Source organism: Lucilia cuprina, chromosome 6 (assembly GCF_022045245.1).
Source record: "Lucilia cuprina isolate Lc7/37 chromosome 6, ASM2204524v1, whole genome shotgun sequence".
Lineage (NCBI taxonomy): Eukaryota > Metazoa > Arthropoda > Insecta > Diptera > Calliphoridae > Lucilia > Lucilia cuprina.
The window spans coordinates 7,485,244-7,502,921 of NC_060954.1; the positions used below are offsets into that span (position 1 = coordinate 7,485,244).

Sequence of the window (17,678 nt, forward strand, 5' to 3'; positions counted from 1 at the left end):
GTTCAGTTCTAGTTCAGTTCTAGTTCAGTTCTAGTTCAGTTCTAGTTCAGTTCTAGTTCAGTTCTAGTTCAGTTCTAGTTCAGTTCTAGTTCATTTCTAGTTCTTTTCAGTAGCAGATCAATTCTTGTTCAGTAATAGATCAACTCCAATATAATTCTTGATCTAATCCAATTCATTTAAAGCTCAATTATGGTTTATTTGGGAATCAATTCCAATTCTCTCAAATTAGTTCTAGTTTAGTGCTGTTTTTTAACGAATTCTATTAATTAAAGTTCAGTTGATTCAGGTTATTAATAAAAGAGAAAAGGCACATATTATCTTAATTAAAATTAACAATTATTGTACTTTATTTTTGCTGTTTCTTTTCATAAACTTTACAAAAAAAAAATATAAAATAAAACATTAACTTAATTAAAACCATAAGGTTCATTGATATTAAGTGATAAATTTTTTTCATTAACATTTTATTACTGTACTGCTGTTTTCCTCTACAATCTGCTGATCATTGTGACTGGACCACCATGATATAATATATGATCTTAAACTATTTAAGGCCAATATGGTTTTACTATCCACTTGTTGACTATAGAGTTCTTGACAATAAGACTGCCATGAAGAACAGCCCTTGCCACCGTTTTCATAAATCGATTGTAAAGGCAATATTAAAGCGGAATAATGTTTTTCAGCACAAGATATTAATTTGCCTAGTTGATCCGAAGACATGGCCAAATATTGGCTAGAGTTAAGACAAGTTTTGTTTAGAATATTCATAAGTTTAGCAAAATTACTGGAAGAAATGCGAGGCGATATAAGAGGTATAAGTTGTAAAATCAAACGATGAATTTCAAGAGATATGTGCGAGAAATTATGAAACTCTTTTTCATTAGCCTTAACAGCATACCATATATTATTGATAATGCTGATGAGACCCTCAATAACATCAAATTGATAAAACTCAATGGAGTTAATAATGGAACTTAACCAGGGTATTAGGCCAATATGCTCCAACATTATTTTCGAAGAGGCGGGTATTTTAACACAAGTAGAAAATACCGATAGTATTTGTAGATTTAATTCCAATGTAGACATGGTACTGCCATAGAAACCCATTAAAACTTTAAAGGTATTGGTGGAGACAAGTAAAAACAAATCGGAACTGGATTTAATGCCATGTTTTATAACCTCTACGATAAATTGACGAAATTCTTGATGTTCCATTTCGGGTGAATAGAATAGCACATTGAATTCGGGTATACATTGAAAATTGAAACTGGATTTAAGACGTAAAAACATGGTTAATTGTTTATAAAGCAAATGTGTTGGATCGGTGGTTAGATTAAAGGTTTTGGCCACAAACAAACCAGAGATATAGGGTACCCTAGGTGTGCCCGAATTTGATTTATGTTTCATCCAACTGTTTCTTAAATCATTAAGTCCAGATTGCAAATTTTCATAGCTTTGTATCCATAAAGGTTTCTCAAAGAATTTATTGTTTTCAAAGTGAGAGCGATAGCGTAATTGTACACAACCCGCAGCCTGACGCATTTCTTTATCTTGCGAGGATAAAGCGGCAAAAGTTAAAGCCAATAAACCATTTTGTACAGGCCGTGCTGGATGAGCATAAGCTTCATTAGAGAAACACATAGACATGAGTGGCACAAAGAAAGCTGGATCATAACATTGCTCATAGATATCCGAGCGTTTTGGACATAAACGCATTTCATTTTCTGTTATTTGTGTAATACCCAATTCTAGCTTTTGTTCCAGAGAATTAGCTCCAAATTGCCAGGCTTTGAGAAAAGGATTTTCAAACTCTTCCAGTGGCAACTGTTGCAAAGTGTCCAACTTACGCCATATGGGGAAATTATCTATGGTATATTCACATAGCTGGCGATCTACCAAAGACATAACTTGTTGTATAGAGGTTTCCTGTTGTGTTAGTTTAGCTCTTTCCTCATCGGCTGCTTTAAGAGCATAAAATGCTATAGCACTTTCTCCCCAAATAAAAGGTCTATACTTGGCCAAACCACAATCGTAATATTCATATAAATTCAACAAAGCCAAACAATAACGATCCGAATCATAGAGTTTAGCTTGATAGGCACCCAGTATAACTGGTATTTGTGTTTCTTGAAGGGAAGAGGGTGATTTCTTAGCCATTATATATAGCAAATGTAAAACTTGTGTTTTAACTTTCGATTGTGAAGGTTTGTTGAGAACAATATCATAGAATTTCGAATGAGTAAAGATCATTTCATATAATTGAGCACATTCGGCATTAGCGGTAGAATCGGCACAATCCTCTGTGTAATCATTATACAAATTATCAGCTAAATAGGCTAATAGTTTTAACAATAAACCATTGAATTTATCATTGATATCTAGCTCTACATCAGTTTCATTTATATGCATGCCAGTTTTTAAACAAGATTTACAAAACTGTAGCCATTGTTGTGATTTTAAAAGTTTTGAGAAATCTGGTAAAAACTCTGAAGCCTTAGCATCTTCTGTGGCTTTTTCTTCCAATTCCAAAGATTTACTTAAATTCCAACCATATTTAAACCACTCCTGCATTTGATAACTTATTATGGATAATTTCTCTTCATTTAATTTTTGCATTTTTAAATCCAAAGACAACATTTGCACCTGCAGCATTATATAGTTGACAAATATTAAAGATTTTTGTTTTAATTCATTATTTAGAAAAGCTTTTTCATAGATTTTATATATTGTTCTCAATTGATAGGTTTCTATGTGTTCAAATTTTAATTGTTTATTACAGAAATCTTTGCATTCGGTTAAGGGCATACATAGTTCTATTAGTTTTAAACTGGTGTCCACATGTTCCTTGTAAATCATGCCCGCTTTTAAGGGTTTTTCTATAGTTCTCATAAAACCATTTTTATAATTTTGATAGACTTTTTGTAGAGTATTGGAATCTAACGCCAAATTCTTTTTAAAAGCTAAATCCATTAAGGGATACATAAGTTCCTTTTTATCCATGTTAAGTTCTAAATTTTCTTTAAATACTTGATTATAGGAATCATGACGTTCAAACACTAAGGCTGCCAACTTAATGCAAGATTTGGTTAGTTTTCTTTCTTTGAAAAAGGATTCAAAGAATTTGCTATCCAATAAGGCGATAAATTGATGATTTATTATTAAGAAATTATAAAAAGATTCCTCCAATAGCTCGACATTAAAGTCTCCCGTTAATTTTTTAAAGAAATTACAATAAATTTTGCTAAATTTTTTAATAAATTCTAAACATTTTATAGATTTCTTTAAATCGGCCAAACGTTGTAGAACAAAAACCATTAAAGAGTAATAGATAGTTTTTTGATTGTTGTTATCCATTAGGAAGAAATCTTTATAGGTTAAATTGTCAGCTAACAAGTTAAGTATATCATGACATTGTTCTGCAGTTAAATGAAAGGATTTAAACAGTTTTAGAAATTCCTCAAAATGTTGTGAGTTGACTTTAACTTGTTCCTTATGGTTTAAGGAAATGGCAACTGCTTTAACTAATTTCAATTTGAAATTTTCTGCATATAAATCAAAATTTTCCAAAGAATGACAATGTTCAGTTAGAAGATTAAGAAATAGAAGATAATTTTTAAATGAATCGTGTATAAAATCCACAGATAATAATTCATTAGACTTGATAGCATGTAATCTAGCGCCAAAGATATATTTCAATAATTTGTGTATAAATAATTCATTATTTAATGAATCATTTTCATCCTTTAAGGGTGTATCTTCTTGGGCAGGAAAACGTAAAATCATATCTATACATATTTTTATAAAATCAGCACATTTTTCTGCCTGCTGTTGTGATAACATTTGTTTCAATTGTAATTGTTGCACTTGAAATAAAACATGTTGTATATAGATCATAAGCAAACGAGGATTTTGTATAATTCGTGAAAACTTTTTCATATTACCCTTAAATTCCATTTCATATACATTTTCTTGAGAATTACTTTCGAATATTTGTTCAAAATCTTTTTGTCCATTTCGGGCAATTGAAGAGATTTCCTTAAGGTGGGGTATTATTTTGCCAGATTTATTATCCACATATAGAAGAATTTCTTCACATGATTCTTTACTTAGCCAATTTTGCATATAAGGCAACATGGTTTTAAAGTGTTGGGCATATAACATCATAACACTTTCGGCTGAGGGATAATAGTGATACATTAAAAAGCAAACAATTTCTAAATATTTGCTTAAAGGTGGTTCTATGTCTACACCTTTGTATATCAAAGGCATTAGCTTGCTTATAGTTAAGGTTTCCACATAGGCTTGTACCGATAGACCTTGTTCTATGTTAGAGAATAAAGTATGTAAATTATCTGTATTAGACGTCATTCCTATAGATTTAGGCATTTCTACCTCTGCTTTGGTGACCTAAAAAGTAGAGATTATCTTGGAAAAATCTTTAAAAAATATAAAAATTCTTTTATACAAACCTTTAAAACTTCATTAAACACTTGGGCCACCACATTAACCGTCTCTACATGGACAAATTTTAAAGGCTCTAGCCACAAATCTATCTCTAGTTCACCCGTCTCAAAAATGCCAGTATTTTTAAATATATTTCTAAGTAAAGCACCCGCTTCACGACTTACATCCTCCTCACCATAAACAAAAGCTTTAATGAAAGATCTTAAAACACTGCTAAAACGTTCTTTTTGTGGTTCCAATGCTTTGGGGAATAACAATAAGATGGTTTTTATAGCTTTCATTTCCAATTTAATATTGGTTTTTATTTCAGCTTCCCTTGCTATCTCTTGATCTTCTTCTTGAGCATATAAAGGTCTCAGCAATTCCAAATAATCCAATATAACTGAAGTTTTATTAACAAATGTACGATTTTCTTGACATAAAATCAATACTAAATCTAAGGCCACATCCAAATGGGCCAAAACATCTACGCCCTCTTGTTCCTTTAAAGTAATGGACATATTTAATGATAATAATATATTCTCCATGGTGGGGAAATTCATTAATAAATGATTTAAAATATCAAATTTAAAACGTCTCAATGAATTGGAATTCTTATTCTGTTCTCTTTGATTGATAATCTGCATATAGTTGGTATACTGTTGGAACATGGCCAACAGCAAGCGATTAGTGGCTAAACGTTGTTCAAAATCTTTGTGTAATAAAAACTTGTTGCCATTAATATGCACCAAAGTTTCCAGGGGTAAACAAATGTCTTTAATCCAAAAAGAAAAATCTGTTAAAGTGATTTTATCCAAAGCACCTTTGAGATGACTAGGATGACAGGCTGTTATGACTTTTCTTAGGAATTCTGCTGCATTTAGCCAATAGCGATTGGCTGTACGTAAAGGATTTATAATGCCAGCAAAATTACGCACAGAATTACGAAAAAGATCTGGACAGGATTCAAGAATTTTTAGAACCAAATCGGTTTTGCGTTCATCAGAATAGGGATTATGCATATAGCCCATAATTTGACCTATAAAAGTGGGAGAATGGATAAAAATTTTAAGAAAAATTTATGTCGTGACCTAAAGTTTTTTAAGGCACATTAATGTCATAACATAAATTTCTTAAGAGAAATTTATGTCTGACAAAAAAAAAATTGAAAAATATATGTCATGACATAAATTTCTATAGAAAAAGTAAAAGTTTCGCACACACTCACCTTGTATAGTATTATGTTTCTGACGGAAAAACTTAACCGTATCAAAAGCAATACCAAATTTTCTCGAGGTCAATAATACCAACAAAAATTCATGTACAGCTTTCGATACTGCCTCCTTTTCCTGAGGATTTACTAAATGTTCCATTTCAGCAACACTAACATTTTTATATGCTCCTTTTTTACCCGCATGTTTGGCAGCAAAAACCCTAGGTCCCTTCCAATCATACAATTGAATGAATGACTTACAACAATCCAAATCAAAGACATGAATCTTTTTAGTTTTAGAAATATCCGGACATTCAAGAACATATTTCTTAAGAGTGCTTAAAACTACACAAACTGTAACAGAATCATCATAGGATAAACCAGCAGCTAAAGCTCTAATAAGGGAACCACGATCTAGTATATTGCGTATAAGTAAAGTATTGCCATCTACTAAATAGGCCAGAACAAAGTGTATGAAACATTTACGCACTGTTTCGAAATCTTCATCAAACTTATGCTGCTGTTGTTGTTGTTGTTTCTGCTGTTGTTGCAATTCAAATTGTGAGTGCGAAAGAAATTGATTGATATTCTTTACATTTGATAGAATATCATAGGAAGCGAGAACTTGACGACCCAATTGGGGTTCTACACACACAATGGCGGTTAAAAGTTTTAAGGCTACTTTACGATGATTTAATTGGGCTGATTTTAAAAGCAGTTCCAACAACGTGCCATGTGATTTTAAAAAATAACGTGAAGCATGTACTGCAGATTCCATATGATTACGTTGATTACTTAAAATCTCCATGACAACCAATTGCAAAGCTTCACAAATATAGGCAATATGTAAAATATTCGTTTTATCAACACGCTCTAAGGCTTCAGCAAATTCCAAAGGTTTACCACGTTTCTCTATGTATTTGGCAATAGTCTGAGGACGTGACTGACACAAATAAAGAAAATGTCTTAATTCTGTAAAAAAAAATCAAGTTAATATTACAAATTTGTTTAATATTAATAAAAAGACTTACCTGTGATAAAGTTATCTCCTCTTAATTTGTTGCGAAACTCCATCATTTTGAAATCTTTGGAAAATTTAATTTCCTTTTCCTCTGTATCGAACCCGGAATCCTGTGGCGAGTCTTCCATTGCTTCTGAGGAATTATTTAAGTTTTGCTTTTTAGTTTTTTCTTTTTTAGGAGTTGTAGATTTTTTAGTTTGCTTTTTGGGCACTACCTTAGCACCCTCATCTTCTTGAGGAGCACTTTCATCATGTTTTCGTTTTCTTTTATTATTCACTTCCACAGCCATTATTTAATATTTTCTTTATAATGTTTTATTAATTTTAGTTAAATTTTCTGTAAAATTTATTTAAAAATCTACAAATAACACAAAGTTCTTTAAAAAAAAATATAAAATTTATTCCACAAAGTGCCCTGCACGTGTGGTTTTGTTTTCTTCTTTTCCGCAAACTACAAAGGCATAAAACTGTGAATACGAACGCCGTTAAAACTAGCCGCTATCATATTTTTTTAGTAAACGTCGTTAAAAATAACGGTCTTATTTTGCGAAAAAGTATTTTATGAAATAAAATTAGTTTTTATATGTTATTTGGCTATTTTTTATAGCGAAGCTAAAGCAAAAATCTATCCATAAGTAATATATACCTACATAAGTATGTGTGTATCCTTTATAAGGATTTCTTATACAAATTTTACAAACATAAAGTGCAAATACTTATATAAAACTGTTTTAATATATCTTTCAATTAATCATTCACTAAAGCTGTAATACATAGACTAATCACTGTAATATATTCAATTAAATAAACTAAAGTTAATTCTGTTTTTTTATTAAAACAACTAATACATTCAAATACAACTGTGTGTTTACAATTGTTTTGTTTACAAACAACAGCTGTTTATGGTGTTCTTTTGTGATGCCACCCATCTCTCTGTCCTTCGTGTTATCACTAATGCTGCCACTATTTGGAATTTATTAGCAGCGCTGCCTAAATATTCTAATTGTATTTTTTTTGTTTACACTCGATTGTTGTTGTACAATTTTTTTCAATTCATTCATTAATTAACTAAACGCTGATTGCTAAAGTGTTTTAATATTACAACCCTCGTTATTTTTAATAAAATACATTAAAATTAAGGCTAATGTGAGTTATAATTACAATAAATCGTGAAAAAAACGAACAAAAAAATTAAATAAGAAAACAATTAACGTAACCAACCAGTGCTATTAGCAACAACCCCAACAACAACACAAAACCTATACTAGACAAAATTTCAATGAATTTTATAAAATTCCAAAAACTTTTAGGAAAATTTATGTTGGTAAATTTTCGTTTAAGATTTATGTTTCTTTTCCTTGTGATCCTATGTATAATTGGTGTAATATTTACTCTATATCAAAAACCCGATATACGTTTGTGTTTCGTTGATTCTCCCAATGTAGTGCAGTCACAAAGTGTTGGTAATGAAAATTCCTCGTCAGATTTATGGGGTATAGAAAAACTGGAAGATATTTTGCTGGCCAAAATACAACCTACACCAGGTAAAAGTATATTTTTTCATGAAACCTCTTGTCCCCAACTGCAAAAGAACTTAAAAACACTCAACTCAATTGATAAAGAGGCGTTTCATTGGCATATGGTAAAACTAAATGCTAGACAGGCATGTGCTATAGAATCGGCTGCCCTTCACAATCCTAATTCACAAGTATTTGTATTATTTGCTAGTCCTCGCTATAAGTATAATAATAGTAATCGTAATAGTAGTTCAGTCCAGGGTTCAGAAGAAGCTTTAATAGATGCTATTTTATCCTATAAAAATGTCCAGTTGAGAAATCTTAATTTATGGACTTATGCAGCTAATACACCCATTTATGATTGGCTAAAGGATGGAGCATTGTTTAAGTCGAGGTAAGTTAAATGGTGTAAATTTGAAAAATTATTAAAATAATGTCCTGGCTAGATTAGTCTAGGGCTAGATTGTAGACTAGACTATTTTAGTCTAAATTGTTGACTAGATTGTAAACTAGACAATAGAATAGATTGTTGTCTAAACTATAGACTTGTATATTGATTAGACAATAGTCTTAACTAAAGACTAGACTATATAGGTTTAAGGTTAGGTTTTCACAGGTAGCCAATTTCGGCTTTACTTGGGTCCATATTGATCCCTTTGTAAATAGCTGTAAAAAAAGAAAAAGAGGAGGAGAGATAGGGAAGAGTGGAGGAGCAGAGACAGTTGTAAAGAGAAGGAGATGATGAGAAACAAGCAGGCCAGGGCAGACGCCATTGATGAACAGTGTGAGTAATAGGATTCACACCCATTTTGAAAAGTTAATAAACTCTAGAAGACGTTCCAATTGAACGTTTGACAATTCGGATAGATCACCAAAATAGGTCGATCCAAGCGTCCGAAAACGGGCCTCTGCCAAAGCAGGGCAATCGCAGAGAAGATGAGTCTTCGTCCTTGTAGACTAGACTATATGCTAGACTATATTTTAGAAAATTGTGTATTTTAATTTTCACCTCAAATTCTAATATCATCATAAATATTTGTTCTCTTCTTTTCTTTTGCCCAATAGTTATGTCCTTTCACATATATCCGACTTTTTACGTTACTTAACCCTCTGGCGTTGGGGTGGCACTTATCTAGATATGGATATTGTTATGTTACGTTCAATGGAAGATTTACCACCCAATTATACAGGCGCTGAATCTAATACTCATTTAGCAGCCGGTATTATGAACTTTGACTCGGATGGTTTTGGTCATGAAATCGCCTATCAATGTTTACAAAATTTTCAACAAACTTTCGATGGCAGCAATTGGGGCAATAATGGTCCGGGTGTTATAACAAGAGTTATAAAGAAAATTTGCAATACAAATAATATAGAATTAATGATGGATACAAAACGTTGTATGGGTTTTAAGGTATTTGGCATAGATGCATTCTATGCCATACCCTGGCGTCAATGGGAACATTTCTTTGAGCCAGAACTTGTTGAGCAAACAATGGAACGTACGAAAAATTCCTATGTGGCTCATATATGGAATAAACATTCGATTAAACGACCCATGAGAGTAGGTACAAAGTGTGCTTATTGTTTAATGGCTGAAATGCATTGTCCTCGTGTGTATAAGGCAGCTGGTGAATATTTTTAAATGTTTGTGTTAGTTTTTTTTTTTAATTTTGTTAAACTAGTTTAATTATGGTGTAACATCACATTCCCTTCTATCCTTAGTAATTATATATTTTAATTATTTATTTTATATTTTTATGTTTTTGTATATTGTACAAACTCAGTTTTTTTTTTAAAATTAAGAATCTCAAAAAATTATCTTTAATCTCATAAATTTTGTTTTTAATTTCTTAATTCGAATCTCAAAAATTATTAACCATTTGCCGAACTTAATATTAATATTTCTTTTTGAAATTATTTAAACAACCAAAGCAATTTTTTAATGGACGCTTATGTATTTTAACTTTACTATCTATTATATGTACGTCTTTATATACATATATATATTTTTTATATATTTATATGTATAATATTGTTTTATTTATAAATGTAGTACACAATTATTTGTTTTATATAAATGTAATAACACTTGTAGACAATATACTAAAAAAAAAACTAAAAGCTGAACAAAGATAATTTTAATTAAAATAAAAAATAAAATCTTTTTATAAGAATTAAAAATGTCTTAAAATTTATTTCTAAATCTTGGACATAGTGGTCCATACAGTAGTTACTATTATATTGTGGAATAGACGACAAAAGTTTGGATTGTAGACTAGACAAGCTTTTAGACAACAGAGAAGATTTAGGACAAGACTGGCGACTATACACTAGTCTATTCTAGACTAGAACTAAGGCTAAAGACTAGACGTCAGGCTAGACTATACTATAGACTAGACGTCAGAGGCTAGACTATACTATTCAGTAGATTGTAGACTAGACTATAAACTATAATTAATAGTAGACTAGAATATAGACTATAGATTTTACTATAGACTATGCTATGGGGCAGACTATAGATTAGACAATAAGACCTTAGACTAGGATATGGACTATACTATAGGCCAGAATATAGACTCAGCTTTAGACAAGACTATAGACTATACTATAGTATAGACCATACCTGGACTATAAAATATTCTTTAGAGTAGACTAGAATATTGTTTAGACTATAGACTTAGCTATAGACTATACTATAAACTATACTATAGACTGGACTATAGACTAGACTTTAGGCTATTCTATAGACTAGGCTATAGATTTGACTTTAAACTTTAGATTAGATCTGAGACTAGACTTTAGACTAGAATATTGACTATACTATAGATCATAATTTAGACTCGACCTCAGACTAGACTGCTGACTGTCCTATAGGCTAGATTATAGACTATACTATAGACTAAACTATAAACTAAACTATAGACTATACTATAGACTAAACTATAGACTATACTATAGACTAAACTATAGACTATACTATAGACTAAACTATAGACTACACTATAGACTATACTATAGACTAAACTATAGACTATTCTATAAATTAAACTTTAGACTAGATTATTGACTGGACTGTAGACTATACTAGAGATTATTCTATAGAAATACTTTTACTCATTATAGTTACAGTGGTCTATACAGTAGATCCTAATATATTATGGAACAGACTGGACGACCAAAGTGTAGATTGTAGAAAAAATATAGAATCAAAAGTATAGACTAGACAAGCTTTTAACCAACAGACAATACTGGCAACTATAGACTAGGCGACTAGACTAAAACTAAAGTCTAAAGACTAGACTATAGACTATATATATACTAGTGTATATACTAGAATTTAGGCAAGTCTATGGACTAGATTATAGACATGAAAATAGACTATACTATAGACTTGACGTCAGGCTAGACTAGAGAGTAAACTTTAGACTGGACTATAGACTAGAAAGTAGATCAGACTATAGGCTAGACTATTATCTAGACTTTAGACTAGACTATAAACTAGACTATTGATTAGACTTTGGAGTAGACCTTAGACAAGTCTTTAGACTAGGATATACACTATACTATAGCCAGAATATAGATTCAGCTTCAGACAAAACTATAGACTATACTGTAGAGTAGACTGAACTTTAAACTATACTTGAGAGTAGACTAAAATATAGACTAGACTATAGACTTAGCAATAGACTATACTATAGACTATGCTTTAGACTATTCTATAGTCGAAACAATATATTAAAGTTTAAACTTTAGAGTAGGATATTGTCCACACTATAGACCAGAATTTAGTCTCGACCTCAGACTAGACTGTTGACTTTACTATAGACTAGATTATAGACCACACTATAGACTAGACTTCAAACTATACTATAGATTAAACTTTAGACAAGATTATTAACTGGACTTTAGACTAACTAAAGACTTTTCTATAGACTATACTTTAGAGTAGACTATAGACTACATTATACTATTTTCCATACATTCTCTTAATATTTCATTTTAGCAATATCTCTTAATTGCTGTTCTCTTTCAATAAAAATAATAAACAGTTGCATTTACATACCTTAAGAATGTTGTTGTAGTTTTGTTGCTTTTACAATTGAGCCTGTTCGGACAGGCTCAATAACACAATGTGTTTGTTACAGCAAAAACACTAACAACGAACGAAATGCGACGAAAAGCAAAGAATTTTTTAACACAAAACCAATAAAGGCAGAGAAAATGCAGCGCCGCTACTGCATTTCAATTACGCACTTACAAATTTGATCTTGAACTTGACTTTTTTTTAAAAAAGGATTAATTTCATTATTTTTTCTTTAAATTTAAGAAAATTTATTTGAAACACTATTAGACTTTATTATATAAGATTTAACTTTAAAAAAAATTCACAAAGGACTAATTTCATTACACTAATTAAAAAGAAATTATAAATAAATTATTAAAAACTTTATTTTATTTTATTAAAAACACTTTTTTTTAAATTAAAGGATTTTAAAATTTACTTTTACTTCTTTATTACACTTTTTTATTAATTAATCACATTTTTCTTTCATATATTAGAATTTACTTGTTATAAAAAAACATTAAGGATTTTATTTTCACTATAATTAAAAAGAAATTTTAACTAAATTTAATTTATTTAAAAAACTTTTTCTAATTTAAAGGATTTCAAAATTTACTTTTTTTATTGCACTTTTTTTTAATAAGCACTCCCGACTTTTCCCGATCACCGAACCGTCTTAAATGAAATACTGTATTAAACTAATTGTTAAGGAATAAAATTAAAAGTAAAAGTGTCAAAAATTTAAGTTTATTGATTAACAGCAACAACAACAGCACCTTAAAGTGTAAGAACAATGAAAGGAGATCAATTTGAATTGAGAATATGTAAAGAAAAGAAGAGAGTCAATAATCATATAGAAAGGAATAATAACAATTAAAGGAGCTTAATGTAAACAACATGAGTTAAAGGCAAAAAGCTTTATTTTATAATTAAGGAAGCTTTTCACAAAACCTAATAATGAATAGACCACACTAGACTATAGACCAGACTAGACTATAGACCAGACTAGACTATAGACCAGACTAGACTATAGACCAGACTAGACTATAGACCAGACTATAGATTAGACTATTGGAGTAGACTATATACTATAACTAAGATCATATGCTAGTCTCTATATAATAGAATGCAGGCAAGACTATAGACTTTGCAATAAACCATTCTATAGAGTAGGCTATAAACTAAACTATAGACTACTATAGAATAGACAATAGACTAGGCTATAGAATAGACTATAGACTAGACTATAGACTAGACTAAACTCTAGACTATAGACTAGACTATAGACTAGGCTATAAACTAGACTATATTATAGATTAGATAATAGATTAGACTACAGGCTAGACTATAGACTACACTATAGATCAGACTTTAGACTAGACTATAGACTAGACTATAGACTAAACTGTAGACTAGACTATAGACTAAACTATAGACTAGACTATAGACTAGACTAGACTAGACTAGACTATAGACTAGACTATAGACTAGACTAGACTATAGACTAGACTATAGACTAGACTAGACTATAGACTAGACTATAGACTAGACTATAGACTAGACTATAGACTAGACTATAGACTAGACTATAGACTAGACTATAGACTAGACTATAGACTAGACTATAGACTAGACTAGACTATAGACTAGACTATAGACTAGACTAGACTATAGACTAGACTATAGACTAGACTATAGACTAGACTATAGACTAGACTATAGACTAGACTATAGACTAGACTATAGACTAGACTATAGACTAGACTATAGACTAGACTATAGACTAGGTTATAGACAAGACTATAAACTAGTCTAAAGGCTAGACTGTAGACTAGACTTCAGATTAGACTGTAAACAAGACTAGACATTAGACTTATAAAAAATTAATTAAAAATAAATGTTTTTCCATCAAAATACTTTTACATTGTACAATGTATAAATGTTTATTATGTAAAATTGGTTTCAATTTTAAGAAGACAATTTTTAAATTAAAAATCGAATTCAATTCTTAAACATGCAACTTTCCCAAAAATATATATAAAAAACCCTTTTCTTACATTATTTTAAACATAGAAATTATGCGTATTACGTTCAGAAGCATTGCGTTGCAAATTTCTATTATGTTCTCTGCCATTAGAGGGCTGTCTATTGTAATAATCTAATCTTAAACGAGACGTTTGATAAGGTGGTTGATAGTTAACCGGTAGCTGCCTTTCAACACTTTGTGCTAGTTGAGTTGATGGTGGCATGGCACAGTAAGGTGCTGGTTGAGGTTGTGGCATGGGACTGTAAGGTATTTCAATTGCTGGTCTGCCATAATTATAATAATCATTCCTTAGATCATTATTTGCATAAAAAGTTGGTGGATGGGGTGAACGTGAACTTGATTGTCTTCTATTGTGATTAGCTGCTGTACGGTTTCGATAGGAATAATAATCATTTCTCTCATTATTATCGTTATAAAAGGGTAGTGGTGATATGGATCTAGATTTTGACTGTCTTCTTTTATTATCATATCTGTTACGATAGTTTTTAAGTGATCTGCTATAGCTGTGGTGTAGCTGACCCTGGTTTATATTATTACGTTCAATTTGTATCTTTTCATCGGAATTTTGTATGAGCTTATGCAGAGCTTCAATGTAATTGTTTCTTTCAATTTTATGCCCTCGCGCGTTAGAAAATCCTATTAAAGATGTAATTTAAAAATAAAAACTTTTAAAATTAACATTTCTACAACTTACTATCCATGGCCTCATTTGGTTCAATAGTCATTTGTGAGATCATATAGTTACATATTAAATAACCAGTACGATTTACCCCATGAGTACAGTGAACACCAATTAATTTATCTGGAAAGCGAGAAGTTTATTGATTATTTAGAATTGCAATTGTTTAGCCTAATAGGTGTATACTTACCATTATCACTATTATTTTCCATAAAGTCTTTAACGATCTTATTAAATCTATATAAATAAAATATTAAAGAATGTTGAAATTAAAATTTGGAAAAACTTACCTCTTTACTATGTGATTAGGTGGAGTATCATGTCCTGGTGTCATTAACTTTTTATGTTCAACACCTTCTTTTTCAAAAAACTATAACGAAAAAAGAAATTTATTTATATGATGAAATCTATAGATTTTCTATATTTTAGGTCTATATTATGGTCTAAGCTTTTGTCTAGTCTATAATATAGTTTATAGTTTAGTCTATTGTCTATGCTATTTTCTAGCCTATACTCTAGTCCATAGTCTAGTATAATTCGTGGTCTACAAACAAAACTTACCTTAGGATCATAATAACGATTGGTATTTGTTAAATCTATAATAAGACCCAAGTTAGGAACCATTTTTAAGAGTATATTGCCATCTAGGCGAATGTCACTATTGACATTTTTTGAAATATGCTGAAAAGAAAGGAATAAATGTTACAAAAGAGAGACATAACAGAAACATGGAAACATAAAATTTGTCTAAAAGTAAATACTTAGTTACTACCCTCCCCAGCAGTTCGACGGGACAGTCCCGAACTGTGGTGGCCCCTAGCCACCTGACTACCCAGGTGACCGACCATTTTAACATGGGCTTGTCCTACGAGGAAGTCAATCGTCACTCTACACCTTACAAAAAGACAGCAAAGAGACGAGTACAAAAAAATACGAATTACGATCATCCAGTTGGTTGACTATTTGTGGAAATTACTGTCTTTTTCGTATGCATTGACTCTTTGTCGAACTGTTGGGGAATATATATTCCCCAGCAGTTCGATGGTACAGTCCCGAACTGACCACTTAACCTACCACTTGTGGTGGCCCCTAGCCACCTGACTACCCAGGTGACCGACCATTTTAACATGGGCTTGTCCTACGAGGAAGTCAATCGTCACTCTACACCTTACAAAAAGACAATAAAGAGACGATTGCCTCCACTCTCGCTTACAATGAGGACACTGAAGTGACGATTGTCTTTAGGAAGTACAAAAAAGAAAACTTTTAACAGTATAAACTCTAGGTTACTTGAGGACAGTAAAAAGACGACTGTCTCCGCTTCCGCTTACAAAGAGGACACTAAAGTGACGACTGTCTTCATTCTAGATTACAAAGGGTACATTCGTGACGAATGACCCAAAACATACGAGTTACGATCATCGAGGTGGTTGACTATTTGTGGAAATTACTGTCTTTTTCGTATACTTTGACTCTTTGTAGAACTACTGGGGAATATATATTCCCCCGCAGTTCGATGGAACAGTCCCGAACTGACCACTTAACCTACCACTTGTGGTGGCCCCTAGCCACCTGACTACCTAGGTGACCGACCATTTTAACATGGGCTTGTCCTACAAGGAAGTCAATCGTCACTCTACACCTTACAAAAAGACAGTAAAGAGGTGATTGCATCCGCTCTCGCTTACAAAGGGGACACTAAAGTGACGACTGTGTTCGCTTCCGCTTACAAAGAGGACACTAAAGTAACGACTGTCTTCATTCTCGATTACAAAGGGTACATTCATGAAGAATGACCCAAAACATACGAATTACGATCATCCAGGTGGTTAACTATTAGTGGACAATCCCATGTTAAAATGGTTGGTCACCTGGGTAGTCAGGTGGCTAGGGGCCGCAACAAGAGGTAGGTTAAATGGTCAGTTCGGGACTGTCCCGTCGAACTGCTGGGATACGCATCATTACAATACTTTCTCATACATATGTGAAAAACTCCATGCAATACATACACACTCTGCTAATTGACATCTTCCTTCAATTTATGCCACATTGACAAATTACAAACCTTGTCCTATTTCTTATATTAAGCTAAACACAATTCCATATACTTACTTACCTCTTTAAGTGGCACCTTAAATGCAATAAATCTTGTACCTTCTATCTTCTCACCAACGGGTTTATAGTCCTTCCACCTTAAACGTAGTCCGGATGTTAATGAAACTCTTTTTCATACGTTTATAAATAAACTCACCTGTCCGGTATTGATGGTGCCATAGTTTAGTATAAAATTATTTAGTTATTATTAAAAAATAACAATAAAATATTAATATTTATGTAAAATTTCTAAAAAGAAAATGAATCTGTCTCAAAATATAAATAGTTCCAAATGTCAAAATAACAACAAGCCATGTGCTAGAGATGACAGAATGTTATCGTTTTGGTGGTTATCAAAGAGAAAAACGAACACTGAAAGAAAAAGTTGCAAAACAAAATGTGACAAATAAATTATGAGAGAAAAAATTAATGAAAATATTTATTTTTTTTAATTTTTAAATATAATTTATTTAAAATAATAAAAAAATAAATAATTTTTGAGAAAAAAGTATTTGAGAAGAAACATTCTATAGAAAACTGTATTGAAAATACTTTTTGTACCCTTCACCTTCGTAAGAATGATATATATAAGTTT

The 17,678-nt window shown here is 31.2% G+C and overlaps 3 protein-coding genes across 3 annotated transcripts; 1 reads left to right on the forward strand and 2 right to left on the reverse strand.

Moving 5' to 3' along the window:
- Positions 1 to 319: 319 nt before the first annotated feature.
- LOC111687694 lies at positions 320 to 7,122 on the reverse strand. The gene is made up of 4 exons (XM_023450164.2): positions 6,691 to 7,122; positions 5,675 to 6,631; positions 4,473 to 5,485; positions 320 to 4,410 (listed from the first exon to the last, which is right to left on the reverse strand). The coding sequence occupies exons 1-4, from the start codon at positions 6,968 to 6,970 to the stop codon at positions 457 to 459; spliced, it is 6,204 nt and encodes a 2,067-aa protein (XP_023305932.2). The 5' UTR covers positions 6,971 to 7,122; the 3' UTR covers positions 320 to 456.
- Positions 7,123 to 7,720: 598 nt separating this feature from the next.
- On the forward strand, positions 7,721 to 10,269 carry LOC111687695 (lactosylceramide 4-alpha-galactosyltransferase). Its single transcript, XM_023450165.2, has 2 exons — positions 7,721 to 8,591; positions 9,263 to 10,269. Exons 1-2 carry the CDS (start codon positions 7,960 to 7,962, stop codon positions 9,840 to 9,842), a joined length of 1,212 nt encoding a protein of 403 aa, XP_023305933.2. The 5' UTR covers positions 7,721 to 7,959; the 3' UTR covers positions 9,843 to 10,269.
- Positions 10,270 to 14,163: 3,894 nt separating this feature from the next.
- On the reverse strand, positions 14,164 to 17,400 carry LOC111687696 (RNA/RNP complex-1-interacting phosphatase). The gene is made up of 7 exons (XM_023450166.2): positions 17,241 to 17,400; positions 17,106 to 17,181; positions 15,551 to 15,670; positions 15,280 to 15,359; positions 15,180 to 15,226; positions 15,005 to 15,112; positions 14,164 to 14,946 (listed from the first exon to the last, which is right to left on the reverse strand). The coding sequence occupies exons 1-7, from the start codon at positions 17,261 to 17,263 to the stop codon at positions 14,327 to 14,329; spliced, it is 1,074 nt and encodes a 357-aa protein (XP_023305934.2). The 5' UTR covers positions 17,264 to 17,400; the 3' UTR covers positions 14,164 to 14,326.
- Between the last annotated feature and the right edge of the window lie 278 nt (positions 17,401 to 17,678).

Excerpts from the sequence above, each read along its gene's own strand:
- LOC111687694 (XM_023450164.2), bottom strand. The coding sequence starts at position 6,970 with ATGGCTGTGGAAGTGAATAATAAAAGAAAACGAAAACATGATGAAAGT. Across the intron at positions 6,632-6,690 it reads AGGAGATAACTTTATCACAG|AATTAAGACATTTTCTTTAT; the intron begins GTAAGTCTTTTT and ends TTTTTTTTACAG. Across the intron at positions 4,411-4,472 it reads TGTTTAATGAAGTTTTAAAG|GTCACCAAAGCAGAGGTAGA; the intron begins GTTTGTATAAAA and ends TCTACTTTTTAG.
- LOC111687695 (XM_023450165.2), top strand. The coding sequence starts at position 7,960 with ATGAATTTTATAAAATTCCAAAAACTTTTAGGAAAATTTATGTTGGTA. Across the intron at positions 8,592-9,262 it reads GGAGCATTGTTTAAGTCGAG|TTATGTCCTTTCACATATAT; the intron begins GTAAGTTAAATG and ends TTTGCCCAATAG.
- LOC111687696 (XM_023450166.2), bottom strand. The coding sequence starts at position 17,263 with ATGGCACCATCAATACCGGACAG. Across the intron at positions 17,182-17,240 it reads GCACCATCAATACCGGACAG|GTGGAAGGACTATAAACCCG; the intron begins GTGAGTTTATTT and ends ACTACGTTTAAG. Across the intron at positions 15,113-15,179 it reads GGAAAATAATAGTGATAATG|ATAAATTAATTGGTGTTCAC; the intron begins GTAAGTATACAC and ends CTCGCTTTCCAG.